The sequence below is a fragment of the Schistocerca gregaria genome, chromosome 7, assembly GCF_023897955.1.
Source record: "Schistocerca gregaria isolate iqSchGreg1 chromosome 7, iqSchGreg1.2, whole genome shotgun sequence".
NCBI classification, from domain to species: domain Eukaryota; kingdom Metazoa; phylum Arthropoda; class Insecta; order Orthoptera; family Acrididae; genus Schistocerca; species Schistocerca gregaria.
Window position 1 is genome coordinate 439819659 of NC_064926.1, and position 13753 is coordinate 439833411.

The following is a 13753-nucleotide window of genomic DNA, read 5'->3' on the forward strand; positions in this document are numbered from 1 at the left end:
AGGTGGGGAGGGGGGGGGGGTAGAGGAAAAGAAGAGAAGTAAAAAGACTTGGGGTGTGATGGTGGAATGAGGACTGTGTAGTGCTGGAATGGGAACAGGGAAGAAGCTGGATGGGTGACGACAACGACTAACAAAGGTTGAATCCAGGAGGGTTACGGGAACGTAGGATGTATTGCAGGGAAAGTTCCCACCTGCGTAATTCAGAAAAGCTTGTGTTGGTGGGGAAGATCCATATGGCACAGGCTGTGAAGCAGTCACTGAAATGAAGAATATCACACTTGGCAGTGTGCTCAGCATCAGGGTGGTCCACTTGTTACTTGGTCACAGTTTGTCAGTGGCCATTCATGCGGAAAGACAGCTTGTTGGTTGTCATGCTCACACAGAAAGTAGCACAGTGGTTGCAGTTTAGCTTGTAGATAACATGACTGGTTTCACAGGTAGCCCAGCTTTTTATGGGATAGTTGATGTTTGTGATGGTACTGGAGAAGGTGGTGGCGGGAGGATGTATGGGACAGGTCTTGCATCTACACCTATTACAGGGATATGAGCTATGAGGTAAGAGGTTGGGAGCAGGGGTTGTGTAGGGTCGGACAAATATATTGTGTAGGTGCATTGGATGGCGGAATATCACTGTGGGAGGGGTGGAAAGGATGGTGAACAGGACATTTCTCATTTCAGGGCACAACAAGAGGTAGTTAAACCTTGGTGGAGAACTCTGAAAATACTGCCTCAATCTTCCTGCTTGCTTAAGCCACAGTCGAGGGTATGCTGAGTGCGAGTTCAAGAGGTCTGCACATGTCTTTACCAACTGCTTATTACACCAGTGCAAAATTGTGATTTTCTGTAATTAATACATACTGTGTTTTTACCTTGTTGCATATGATAGCTTCGTGATCTTTGGTTTAAGTTTCCTCATTTAGTGGTGTGAGTGGCTTTGATGCTACCTACCTGACTCGTTAATTCTGGGAGAAAAGGATTCATGCAAATTTCATGGTATTTAAGGTACTATCTGCTAAAACAATTGAAGTTAATTTGCCAACTGTGTGCATATATTAAAATCTTGTTGGTTTTCTGTCCGGTGTGGCAGCTTCTTGCAATGCACAACTAGGTGGTTTTTTTTTAATTTTATTTATTTTTTTAACTGAATTATTGTTGTTAGGCAAGTCTTCTAATCTTCTTGTTGATATTTTGGAGTGTGTTCGGTAATAAGACCCTGATTGTTTTTTTTGCGATTAATATTGGAGGGCTTTGTTCCTGCCCCTTTATTGATATGTGCGATTGTGGTTACACTTGTAGCCATATTGTGTTGAGTTCCATGACTGAGGGGTTATAGATCATTTATGATTTGATTATTTCTTGCCAGGTAATACTAGCCAATTTTCTTGCGAGGTAATACTAGCAGTTACTAGAGCTGTGCGCACAATTGTCTTGATTATCCAGGTGGTGTCCATATCTGATTTAGCCGAATCACTGCTTGGGTGCAGCTGGTTGGATTCTGATATTGCGGGTTGCACTGACTCTTGATCTATAGTACTTGCATGGCCAAAAAAATTGCTTGTCGCAACATTGCACCTGTCTTGTTTTTCTTTTTTTAAATTAATTATGTATTTCTTGAAACATGTGAGAGTACTTTTAGGGAACTGAAAGTAAATTTTAAGGTCATTGTTCCCGTAAGTTTTAATTCATTTGGTCAGTAGTGTTGTGGAACATTCTGGGATACCAGGCAATTGTATTTCAGTAAACAGGCTGTCATAAAATATGACAAGAGCAATTGCCAAAATGTTTCTGACACAAATTCTTATTGTTGTAGCTGTCGTTCTGAAGCATACGTACTGTACTAAATTTTTGCTTTGTTCTTCTGTCACATAAGCATGAACTAAAATTATTTCTGTGTCCTAATGATTACATTGTATCTCATTATAGGAATTAATACTTAATGATAAGTGATTAATTCTCAAGGAACTGCAACGAATTTCTTTGCCTCTGTGATAGTTAAGTGCAAAGCTCATTTGATGTCTTTGAACACATATCTTTTTATAATCATATAACATATTATGTGTTTCCTATGTTTTTAATAGTACAATGTGGGTCAGTGTGACAGGGTATTAAAATCTTATTTAAATGCAAAGTAAACACTGCAGCACACGTTCAGGGACATGAACATTTATGAAACTTCCTGACAGATTAAAACTGTGTGCCAGACCAAGACTTGAACTCAGGACCTTTGCCTTTCGTGGGCAAATGCTGGTAGAGCACTTGCCTGCGAAAGGCAAAGGTCCCGAGTTCGAGTCTTGGTCCGGCACACAGTTTTAATCTGTTATGAAATTTCATATCAGTGCACACTCCACTGTAGAGTGAATATCTCATTCTGGAAACATCCCCCCAGCTGTGGCTAAGCCATGTCTTCGCAATATCCTTTCTTCCTGGAGTGCTAGTTCTGCAAGGTTCACAGAAAAGCTTCTATGAAGTATGGAAGGTAGGAGATGAGGTACTGGCAGAACTGAAGCTGTGACGGCGGGTCGTGAGTCGTGCTTGGGTAGCTGTGAGTCGTGCTTGGGTAGGTCAGATGGTAGAGCACTTTCCCGTGAAAGGCAAAGATCCAGAGTTCAAGTCTCAGTCTGGCACACAGTTTTAATCTGTCAGGAAGTTTCACACCAGCGCACACTCCGCTGCAGAGTGAAAATCTCGTTCTACAAACATGTATGAAATTTGATCACCTTTGAGACTTGTTCTTATTGTTCTGAATGTGTTTTTAATTAATTGCTGAAAGCTTACATGTAAAATTTCCTTAATTGGTTTGATTGATCTTTTAAGAATAATGTCATTGAATAAATATTTTGGTCATGAATGATGTTTAGCCCATACTTGGGCCTAGTCGTCCCCCTCCTAGACAACAACATGCAGCAGTATGTACCATTCACATCAATGGGGGGTCAACATGGCCCACACCAGCCTTCGCATGCTAGTATCTTAACAACACGGATACCAATAAATATACCAGTAGTGGATACCAACCCCAATTATGAATGTCATTTAATTCACCCATATCCTATAACATGGCGCATTTGGGAAAGTTTTTGCAAGTTAAGACAAGGGGAGGTTTGTCAGTTATCCATTGGAAAGAACCGTGCATTAATGTCAACATATGATTTGCAGTGGTGCCAGACAAAGCATATTACCATATGCCCAACCAGTGTGATCCAATCTGACACAGGGACATGTGACATGAAGTTATTTCTAGAAGAGATAGTTGTGGAGGGAAGCCCATGGGACATCCAAACCACACTACCTAATTTTCAGAGGTTACAACACCACTGAGTCTACTCTGTATACAATCCACTTATAGTTACCACAAATTGTTACGAGCAAGGACAGTCAAAGCAAATACAAAATTTAGAGCTGTGAGATAACACTCTGATATTTAACAGTATGGAATGCAACATCTTGGGATTGTCTTTTCAGTTTCCTGCAACACTAACAGTGACTAAAGCCCTGAATCTAAAATACCCACAATTGTATCTACCTGCAAAACCTTTCAAAGTCCTATCCATTGGGAACATCACCTCCCTGAACAATGCTTAGAATCTCAGATTACTCAGCTCTCTGGACAAGCTTACAACTGCACAGAAGGGGTGGATTAGCACAAAATAGATGTTTCAACACATTCAGCAGTACTACATTAGAAACCATCACCAAGTCATGGTGGTTATAATCTTGTCTTTAGGTACTACTGTAATACTGGTCCTTGCTTGTACAGCCTTTGTGTATCTGAAGTGGATAACTGCCTGCCATCCACAACTTCCAGCTCACCACCTACTGACTGAGTAGGTCACCCATAGAATTTAAGTAGACCCGAGTACACAAGTCTCTGTGCACTGTAAGCTGATTTGGAATAAGAAGTTGATGTACCTAAGTTTACAATGCGAATTTATGTAATGCAGAAAAGTAAGCAGTTTTCAGTAATTTTTTGTTATCCGTGTTGAACATTATCTGGCAAAGTTTAATTTGCAAAGATAATGTGAATTAGACTACATTTGCAAAATAAAAAGTGACGAACCTGCAACATATCGGTACACTTGATGTTCCGGTGTCACGGCAACTGTATGGTCTGTATAAAATACATGTCATATAATGTGACATAGTACTTAGCTGCGGGACCTAACAAAGAAATGTGTGTTTGTCTGCTAGCTGAAGTTCAAAAATTCATACATTGTGGACACATTTAAGGTGGCAGTTTTAGGGAGCAGGTGTTTTGAACTGTGCTTGTGTGAAATACAGTTTTAGGGAGCAGGTGTTTTGAACTGTGCTTGTGTGAAATACCAGTAGAGGTCAGGCCTGAACTTCCTCATTTTATGACACTGCCAATTTCAGCAGGTAACTGTACAGTAACTGTCACCAAATGCTTTGTGTTGTGTGTTGGTCATTGTTTTCTTTTCTTAGTTTGAAATGAGTGAAGACACAAATCCCAGTCTGTTATGGAGTTCGATTACAGCCTTCACAATACCAGAATTGAACAGTGATCCCTGTGACCATATGTCAGTTCTGCTTTCACAGAAATGTAGAACATGGGTGTAGGTTGCTGCTCTGCAATGGGGAGGTAGGTCTTGTTTCCTGCACCACTTCTCTCTCCTCTTGTGGTCATGAAGCTGGTTCGTTTATGGTAGCAGCCAACTGCCTGTTTATAGTGTCTGCACTCTGCACTATAGCAACTGAAAAACAAAACCTTTAAAAACATGTTTCACCTGGCTGAAATTCTTTCCCTAACTTGCAAATAAGAGTTACTTTCAGTCCTTTCTATACTAAATGCCTTGTCAGTTCTATCGAAAGTGCTGGTACATGCGGATTGCACAGTTAGCATTGCCCGCAAGTGGTTGAAATTTATATTCAACAGATTTTGTAATTATCAAACTGGGTGGGAAAAATAATATTGTCAAGAAACATCTTAAATCAGAGAAGCACTCTGTTCACCAGAGGGAAAATGCTGCTGCTTGTCAACTGACACAATCATTTGTTGAAAGGAATAGAGCCGAAACAATGAAACAAGCAAAGGCTATTTTGTAAAATAACTTTTGAAGTTTTTGCAAAGGCAAAAATTCCAGTCAAAAAGCTCCCCAAATCATCAAAACATTATTTGAAAGCATTATGGAATTGTCTTCAGGCACGCAGTGTGTCAATATTTTAAAAATTTACACACACACACACACACACACACACACACACACACACACACACACACAATTTCACCAATAATATGAATTTTGAAAAAAATAATTACTGTATTTTTAGGTCACTAGTAACAGCTGTTGAGAAACAAGGTGGTGGAGTAAATTATTTTCGTATGATGAAGATTATAAATTGCTCTGCAAAACTTAAGGATGACACAGATATAGTAACATAACATATTAACTAATCAGTGGAAATGAATGAAAGTGCAGGAGCATGTTGCCAGAGATTTCCCAGTGGTACACAGAAAGACACACAACACATGGTGTGAGGTCAATGTGACTGTAGCACCATGTCGGACTTATTCCACTACATGAGGCTGCTGAAGTAATGGGAATAGATATTATGTGTCAATCAACCAGCAGTTATGATGCATTTGTGGTAGTGGTCTTCATTACAAAATGGCTCAGAGACAACATAGATGACTTCACACTGCAAATTATCGGGAAACTGGAAAAAGGATGAGCTGCAATGAGTGTAGCCCACAAACCCAAAAGTTTGGTGTTGCTCAAAACATTGTTCCATGTGCATGAGGAGCATTACAAACCAAAGGCACTGCTACCCAGAGGAGAGGAGGTAGTTGAAGATTATCAACTACAGCAGTAGATGACCATTACATTGTGCAATAGGCAAGAAAGGACCTACCGTATTTACTTGAATATAAGCTGCACCTGAAAAATGAGACTCGAAATAAAGGAAAAAAAAAAAAAAATTACCGAATTTAAGCCGCACCTGAAATTTGAAGACTCGAAATTCAAGGGGAGAGAAAAGTTTTAGGCCGCACCTTCAAATCGAAACAAAGTTGGTCCATTGTAATATGAGACACAATTTAGGTCGAATGAATGACCGTACAACCACAGTAGTTTGGTTCGAGTCGTAAGCTTAGCAGTTAAGCTTTACCAGGTAGCCATTGCTATGCATCAGGCACTCCGTCCGTATTTATAATGGTACCCTTCCTTTTTCACGTGCTTCGTCTGGTTTGAATCGATTGCTTATTTTGTTTTTATCTGCTAAGTGCCGTTCTCTTTGTTATAGGTGTTTACGTCACTCTAAGCTGAAAATGCATTACTGTACTGTGTCATGCATTGTTTGTCACATTCTGATAATGAGTGTTAACGGCCTGTCGCCGCTTGCGGCATGGCTTGCTTTTGTGCGCGCTGCCGCCGCTTACAATTTTTTTTTAAAAAAAAAAGAGAGGAATCGTCTCATTAGTGAAACAATGGCAAGAGACTGCTATTTGTTGTTACTTACACTGCTGCTTTCTTTGATAATGATCAACAAGAAACAAATAATAAACTGTGTATGATAGAACATGTTCTGAACGAGAATTAGGCGAAAATTTTTCTGCGTTTGAAAATCTTTGCGGCTGCTTCTTTAGTACATCAAATTCTGCACAGAAATTAGTCATCTTAGATTCAAAAATCTAGTCAGTTGCCGTGCTTCATTTCTGACTGTATCACTATTAGGCATAACAATAATACGAACATAAACATGACACGATATGTATATTCTTCCGCATTTGCTGTTGTCTCACTCTAGTTTCGTAGTTTATTAGGCAGACAGGACTTAAATGAGACAGCAGCATACACAAAAGAATACATGGCAAAATGTTTATATTATTCTTATGGTGAAGAGAAAACTGCATGTGATTCACATTTCATCAGGTTCCTATTAGCAACCATCTTTTCTCACAGGTAGGAAAAAATTCAGAACGTAGAGTTGGCCATATTGACAAACATCCCAAACAGTCTTGCCAGTCGGATTTTCATAGTACATTGAAATTCTGCTACATTCGAAGGTGAAGAATACGGAATTTGTATTTACTTCGTTGGGTAATGTATGAAAATGCAGTGGTAGAAACTCGGGACGAAGAAAAAAAGGTTTTGGCACCAGTATTTATCTTTGTGCCTACAAAGCATACCTGTGTAGCGGTACATATATTCAACGGCAGAAGTTAGTTCTTGCGGCACCTACTAACATTTTTCAGAACTTCCGCCTGCTTTGCACTCTATTCTAAGCCGCAGGCGGTTTTTTAGATTACAAAAACCGGAAAAAAAGTGCAGCTTAGATTCGAGTAAATACGGTATGTTAAACAGCAGGAATAATTGAAACAACATTTAACAGGACTGCATGACACACACACACTCTCACTCCACAGTGGCACGGTGACTATTTGGGTATGGTCTCTTTTCCTGATGACCTGTACATTGTGTTCTGTTTACAAATGTACATCAGCGGCACTGCTTGTGATAGTGGCAAAAGCATAGAGAATGGACCCACATGAGTGGAGATTCAGTTTGAGTAGTGACTTTGCATGTATCCTTATATGGCGAGAGATGGGAACACACAATGTACTCAGGAACATTGTCAAACATGAGCGGTTTGGGGGGCCAAGTGTTATCGTGTGAGGAGGCATAATGTTGCATGGACATACTGACCTTCAATTCTTTGAATGCATTACACTCACCTGTCAATGTTATTGTGACACTGTACTCCTTAACAATGTGCATCTTCCCATAGGGGCATTCAGCCCTCATTCCATGTTTTCATACAACAGTGGGCAATTGCACTGAACAGTGCGTGTGTAGGAGCTCTTGGAACACAAGGATATTCAGCGAACAGACTGGCCTGCCTGTCCCCTCCCAGACATAAATCCCATTGAGCACGTGTGGGCTGTTTTGGGGAGACATTCAAATGCACCAACAACCATCCAGCAATTGTCAATCACGCTGGTGGATGAATGGAATGCCTTGTCACAATAACTCCTTATCAACATTACGCCCACCAAGAGAATACATCGCAGACCATGCAGTGCTGTCTACGACAATCATATCCTCTATTAAGAACCATGTCCTGCCTTTTGAAATGTCCAAAGGACCATCATAAATCACAGTGACTTCAATGTAATTATAGTCTCTGAATAAAAGTGTCATATCTGTTCATCTCATTGGTATACCTTTCAGTTACATTACGTACTGTAGTGTAGTAGTTCTTTGTATGTATGGTCCAAGTTTCATTGGAACTATGGCACTTCCCAATGACAGATCATGCAAAAGTTATTTTCTTCTCCTTCGGTTTCCATTAGGCTTCATAAAGATAGCAGCAAGGGGAGTCAGACAAGGATATTCCATTTCACCAAAACTATCCTCGGCACATATAAATGAAATTTTCATGCTCTTAAACTGCAAAAACAAAGAATTCTTTATTAATAAAAAATATCTAAACCGTCTATATTTTACTAATGACATGGAAGATTCTACAAAATAAGAAATGACACCTAATGGACGATAGTATACATCATCAGATAAAATGCAGAGCCTGTTTATACAAATAAGTGAGAGGCCACAACGATGATCTATGGAGCATGCAAATAAATAACTAAAAGGCTTTAATGTGTGGAGAATTAGCACAAGACCTTTACATAGCACCGTATGTAAAATGGGTGCTGCTATATATGATGACGACGACGATGATGATGATGATGATGATCATAACCATGTATATAATGGCAATGTGCTCTCTTCACAAAATAATAATAGACGTACAAAATTTCTGATTTATGTCCATTCTATCTAATTTGAAAGTAAATAAATTCTCTCTCTCTCTCTCTCTCTCTCTCTCTCTCTCTCTCTCTCTACCTTCCTCTCTCTGTCTCTAATGATTGAATTTGAGTGCAACATGTGCACTGGCAAACAAAGGGTATCTCCTTGTCAGCTGCTAAAAAATTTAAAAATAATATCTATTCCATTACTGCACATTCATGATGTCTTGATTTTCTTATACAAAAACAACATACACTTGAAATGTTCTGTTTACAATAAAATTATAGTACCCATCAAGGAGAGACTGTTTAACTTCCTACACACCATGTACTCCTCTTTGCCCAAACAACAGACACTATGGGGTTAAAAGTTTACAAGAAATTCAAACAGAGCAATAAATTCAACATGAACCATGGCTCACTAAATAGTTTACTTTTTTTCTTTTCTGGCGGCAACATTTTATTATCCTGTTGAAGAATTCATAGATACCAATTCCACTGTTTGAAAAGGGAAATTTTTGAGACAGAAGACTGTAGTGAGTGTTTATAGATGTATCACAGGGTAATGTATATAAAATAACGCAATACATTTGCATTACTCTTATAAAAATGTTTCATCGTAAATGCTGAAATGTCTGATGTATAACAAACCAAACAATTTGAAAATTGGACATAATCCAGTTAAAAAAAAAAAAATCTCCCTTAGAAACCACCATTGAGCTTTGTAATCTTGATGATCTAATGTTCATCCTGTCGTCCTGTTGTCCATTCTTTTCGCAAATTTATTTCATTTAACTTTGCAGCCAGATGTCGTCCCTGTCGCCACAGTCATTAATTAAACTAAGGAACCAAAGTAGTGTGTGGCAACTCTCTGTGAATACTGTAAACTTTATTCAGTGTGTTATAATATTTTAAATGTATCTGTATCACGTTTTCTGCCGTATAGATTGAAGACCAGCCCTGCATTTGCCTAAACAAGTGTGTAAAATTGACTAAAAACAATAACACTCAGGCTGACTGGTGCACCAAACCGACTCTCATTACTTCACAGTTTAATGAGTTTACTCGATACTGCTGCCAGGAATTTGAAGAATTATATGTTTACCACCAGCTGTACAAACTTGTTATTTATTTTCTACCAGTTTCAGACACAGTGACCATCTAACGCAAAGCTTTTTCTCTTCGCATGAAGACAGTTGCTGTGACCAAAACCAGTAGAAAATGAATAATAAATTTGTATAGCTGATGGCAAACAAGCAGGTCTTCAAACTCTTTAAACACACCATCTGGATATGGCCTTTACCCAGGTTTAGATCACCTCCCTGTGTTGTTGCTAGCATGGTATATGTTAAGTGATGCAAGCAGGTTAGCATTAGGTTTTACAATGAGTACATTGATGTGGACTATCATATATTACACATACCTTACAAACAGAACAGCAGAATTTATGGCACTTTTTGTAGGAGCAAATCCAATTTTTGTACTAATTCTTTCTCCCGGCTGTAATAAAAATGGAAGACTATCTGGATGCACGTTAATACCAAACAATTTTTCTATATGTGCTATGTTCTCAGCATTATTTTCTAAAACAAATTGCTTCAAAGTTCTCTCTCCACTCTCTGCAGTGCGAGGATAAAACCTGAAACAAAGATCGACAAAGAAAATATAGCATCACAATTAACTGTATGTAAAATGTTTACATGATAAAGATTGGTTGCAAATTCTTTATTTCCTTGTTCTTTTGGTTTATTCCATAGTGCCCTACAACCACATTAGTTCAGGTAAGCAATGCATTTTCAACATCTGAAATGATAATAAAGCATAGCCAAATGTCTTCACATAAATAAACAAGCTCTAAGAAATCAAATTCCATTTACAGACATCATAAACCTGCATAAGTGAAAAGCTTATTGTCAGTCTTTTTCACTGTGTCTATCTGCGACTCAATGCCTCGTCTATATTGTTAGCAGCAATCTATCCTTTCCATGTTCTTCATAATAGACGTATCCAACTTTGCAACACAGTATGGAGACATGAAGCACCCCTAGATACAACGAGCAATAAACTTTAATTGAGTCCACTTAGTCATATGGGCTATTCAAATTCACATCACATGTGTGGACTTGTTCTAAAAGTTGTGCCTAGTTTAATTAAAATACAGATACAAAGGTCACTTGAAAGGTTGTAACAGTTATCGGTAAGGGCAGGGAAAGTCTGCAAAAACAATAACACAAAATAGGTGATTTTTCCCTTTAGAAATATTGTAAATCTGATTATGGCAGTTTACTAATACACAAAAGAAATTACAGATCATGGCTGTGTGTGGGCATTGACTGAAATCAATGGGGAAAGTTGAAAATTTGTAGCGGATTGGAATTCTCTGACTTATTAAGCAGATGCCGTGACTATTGAGCCACCTGGATGCATTGGTCATTGCAGCTCCACGGATTACCCAAGGACAGTGACCCGGCTTTAATTTTTGGACCAGCACAAATTTTCAACTATCCCCACTTCAACTATCCCTACTGATTTCAATCACACCCACTTACAGCCAGGGTCTGTAGTTTTTTTATGTCTCAATTCACAACGGCTGCTGGATCAAAAATGAAGGCCTATGATCTCCTTAGTGCAGATGCACTATAGATCTTCTTCTGTATTAGAAAACATACTTATATACATTCACACAAACGCAACTCACACACACACACACACACACACACACACACACACACACACACGTGTGTGTGTGTGTGTGTGTGTGTGTGTGTGTGTGTGTGTGTGTGCGCGCGCGCGCGCGCGCACGTGAGCATGCGTGGGCGCACGCATGCGGGGCATTTTCTAATTCAAATGAAGGCCTTACAAAGATCATAATATACAAATAAAAATGTGATTATATAACAACAATGGAAATTCCTGCAAGGAACAATACGTAAAATAAGGGAAAGGCAATCATTCACCTACAGTAGACTGACCTCTGTGGAGCACAGAAACACATTTTGTAACAGAAAATAAAATTCACACTAGCTTATAGGCTCTTGCTCTTGGAAGATGTGATGCTGTAAGTGATATATGAAAAGAAATGGACAGATGGATTGATGGTGTTAAAGAGATCAAACTACAAGGTCATCGGTCCCTTAATCCTTTGCCTGTCAAGATGGGAATAGTCCCAGGCAGTCCAATGAGATAGCAACCACACAGACATTTGGGGTGGGGTGGGGGATCCTCATGTAGGAGTATGTGGCCGTGGGTCAGCCAAGTGTGGCCAATGAGAAGCCTACAGACAACAGTAGATTCCCTATACAAGAAGCACGAAGGGAAGACTGTTACATGGTGTGGAGTCCTTCATGGTTCGTAGTTTATTTGGAGAAACCAGGGCATACCAATCCGCATTCCAAGCATCCAACAATTGTCAGCTTAGAGTCAATGAAAGGTCTGGTTCCAATATTCCCATCTCCAAAGTCGGTCCCCTGGTAGCCAACTTGGCCAGTCAGTCAGCATGTTCATTCCCAGGGGTCCATACAAAGACAACTAACCTTCCAGTGTGATGGAGGTCATACAGGAGACCGTTGATAGTCACAACCAATGGGAGTCAAGGGTAGCACTAGTCGACAGTTTGAAGACTACTTGAAGATTACTCAGCCACCAATTCTGCAGTGAATACACTGCATCCATCTGGCAAGGAGCATAGCTCCCTGCATCTTGCAGGTGTGTAGGCAAAACTGGTTCATTCGGCCATCAGAGAGCCATCTGTGTATACCACATTGGTGTCCAGAAATACGTAAAGGACGTTGAGAAACAGGCACCGAAAAATCATACGTCTACTGAGTCTTTTGGCCTAAAGAAGTAGTCAAGGCAGATCCGAGGATGGGGTAAACACACTGGAAGTGCATGCAATTTCTCCCTGACAAGAGGTGACAGTGGGGAAAGATGGAGAGTTCAGAGTAGAGAGACTGTATGCGAACTGCAATTGTGACTCTAGACTTTCCTCCTCTGGATCGCCTTACCAGGAAAAAGGTAATGCTAGTTTGGACACTCAGGGGAGCAGTGAATGTGTATTGCATGACTGAACAGCAGTTTCGATGCCTGATCTGCAGGGGAGGGACACCAGCCTCCGTGAGTAGACTGTTCAAAGGACTGATCCAAAAGGCAATTGGATAATTGTATTCCACAATGCTGTATCAGATCCAGCATCTACAATGCTGAAAGCATTGCTGAGCCATATGCCAGGCTCTCATAATCAAGACATGACAGGATTAGCGTACAGTAGTCTGCACCTCGCTGGTGTTACTGAGACAGCAAATAATATTAAGATGTGACCAGCATGTTCGCTTTAGTTGGCAAAGATGTGGAAGCCATAGCAACCAGATATCAAAGACCAATACCAAAAAACGATAATACTACACCTCTCTGAGCATTTGGTCATCGAGGTAGAGTTCTGGTTTGGGATGCACTGTATTATGGTGACAAAAGTACATGGACACATCTTAGTGGCAGAAAACTGGAAGCCACGGGTGAGAACCCAAATTGGCCCTTTGATATAGAATCCTGCAGTCAATGTTCAGTAGCACCCACAGTGGAGGAGCAACAGTAGATGCAAAAATTGTTAGCATAAAGGGAGAGGGGCACTGTAAACCCACAGCTGACATTGATAGCCACTACAAAAAGGGGAACATTCAATATATATCCCTGTGGGATACCATTCTCATTTATATGGGAATATTATTGAAAGCACCAACCTCAAGGTGGAAAGCAAGACAAGTAGTTCTGAACAAAAATAGGGAGTTGGCCCCAGAGAACCCACTTATGGAGGGAAAAGAGGATGTAGTGAAGCAATATGGTGTAATAAGCCCTATGCAAGTCAAAGAAGACCGAGATAAGATGTTGACGTCAGGCAAAAGCTGACCAAATAGCAGACTCCAGGCAGACCAAACTGTCAACAGTAGAACAGCTTCGCTTAAAACCACCATATGACAGAGCCAAAAGACCCTG

General features: G+C 39.8%; 1 protein-coding gene across 4 annotated transcripts in view; it reads right to left on the reverse strand.

Moving 5' to 3' along the window:
- The window catches only part of LOC126281645 (transmembrane protein 131), a 353143-nt gene that overhangs the window by 90493 nt on the left and 248897 nt on the right, over window positions 1-13753 (reverse strand). For all 4 annotated transcript variants that reach the window (XM_049980780.1, XM_049980779.1, XM_049980778.1 and 1 more), the window contains exon 17: window positions 10188-10403. In XM_049980780.1, coding sequence (XP_049836737.1) covers window positions 10188-10403 — 216 coding nt within the window. The remainder of the gene's footprint in view (window positions 1-10187; window positions 10404-13753) is intronic.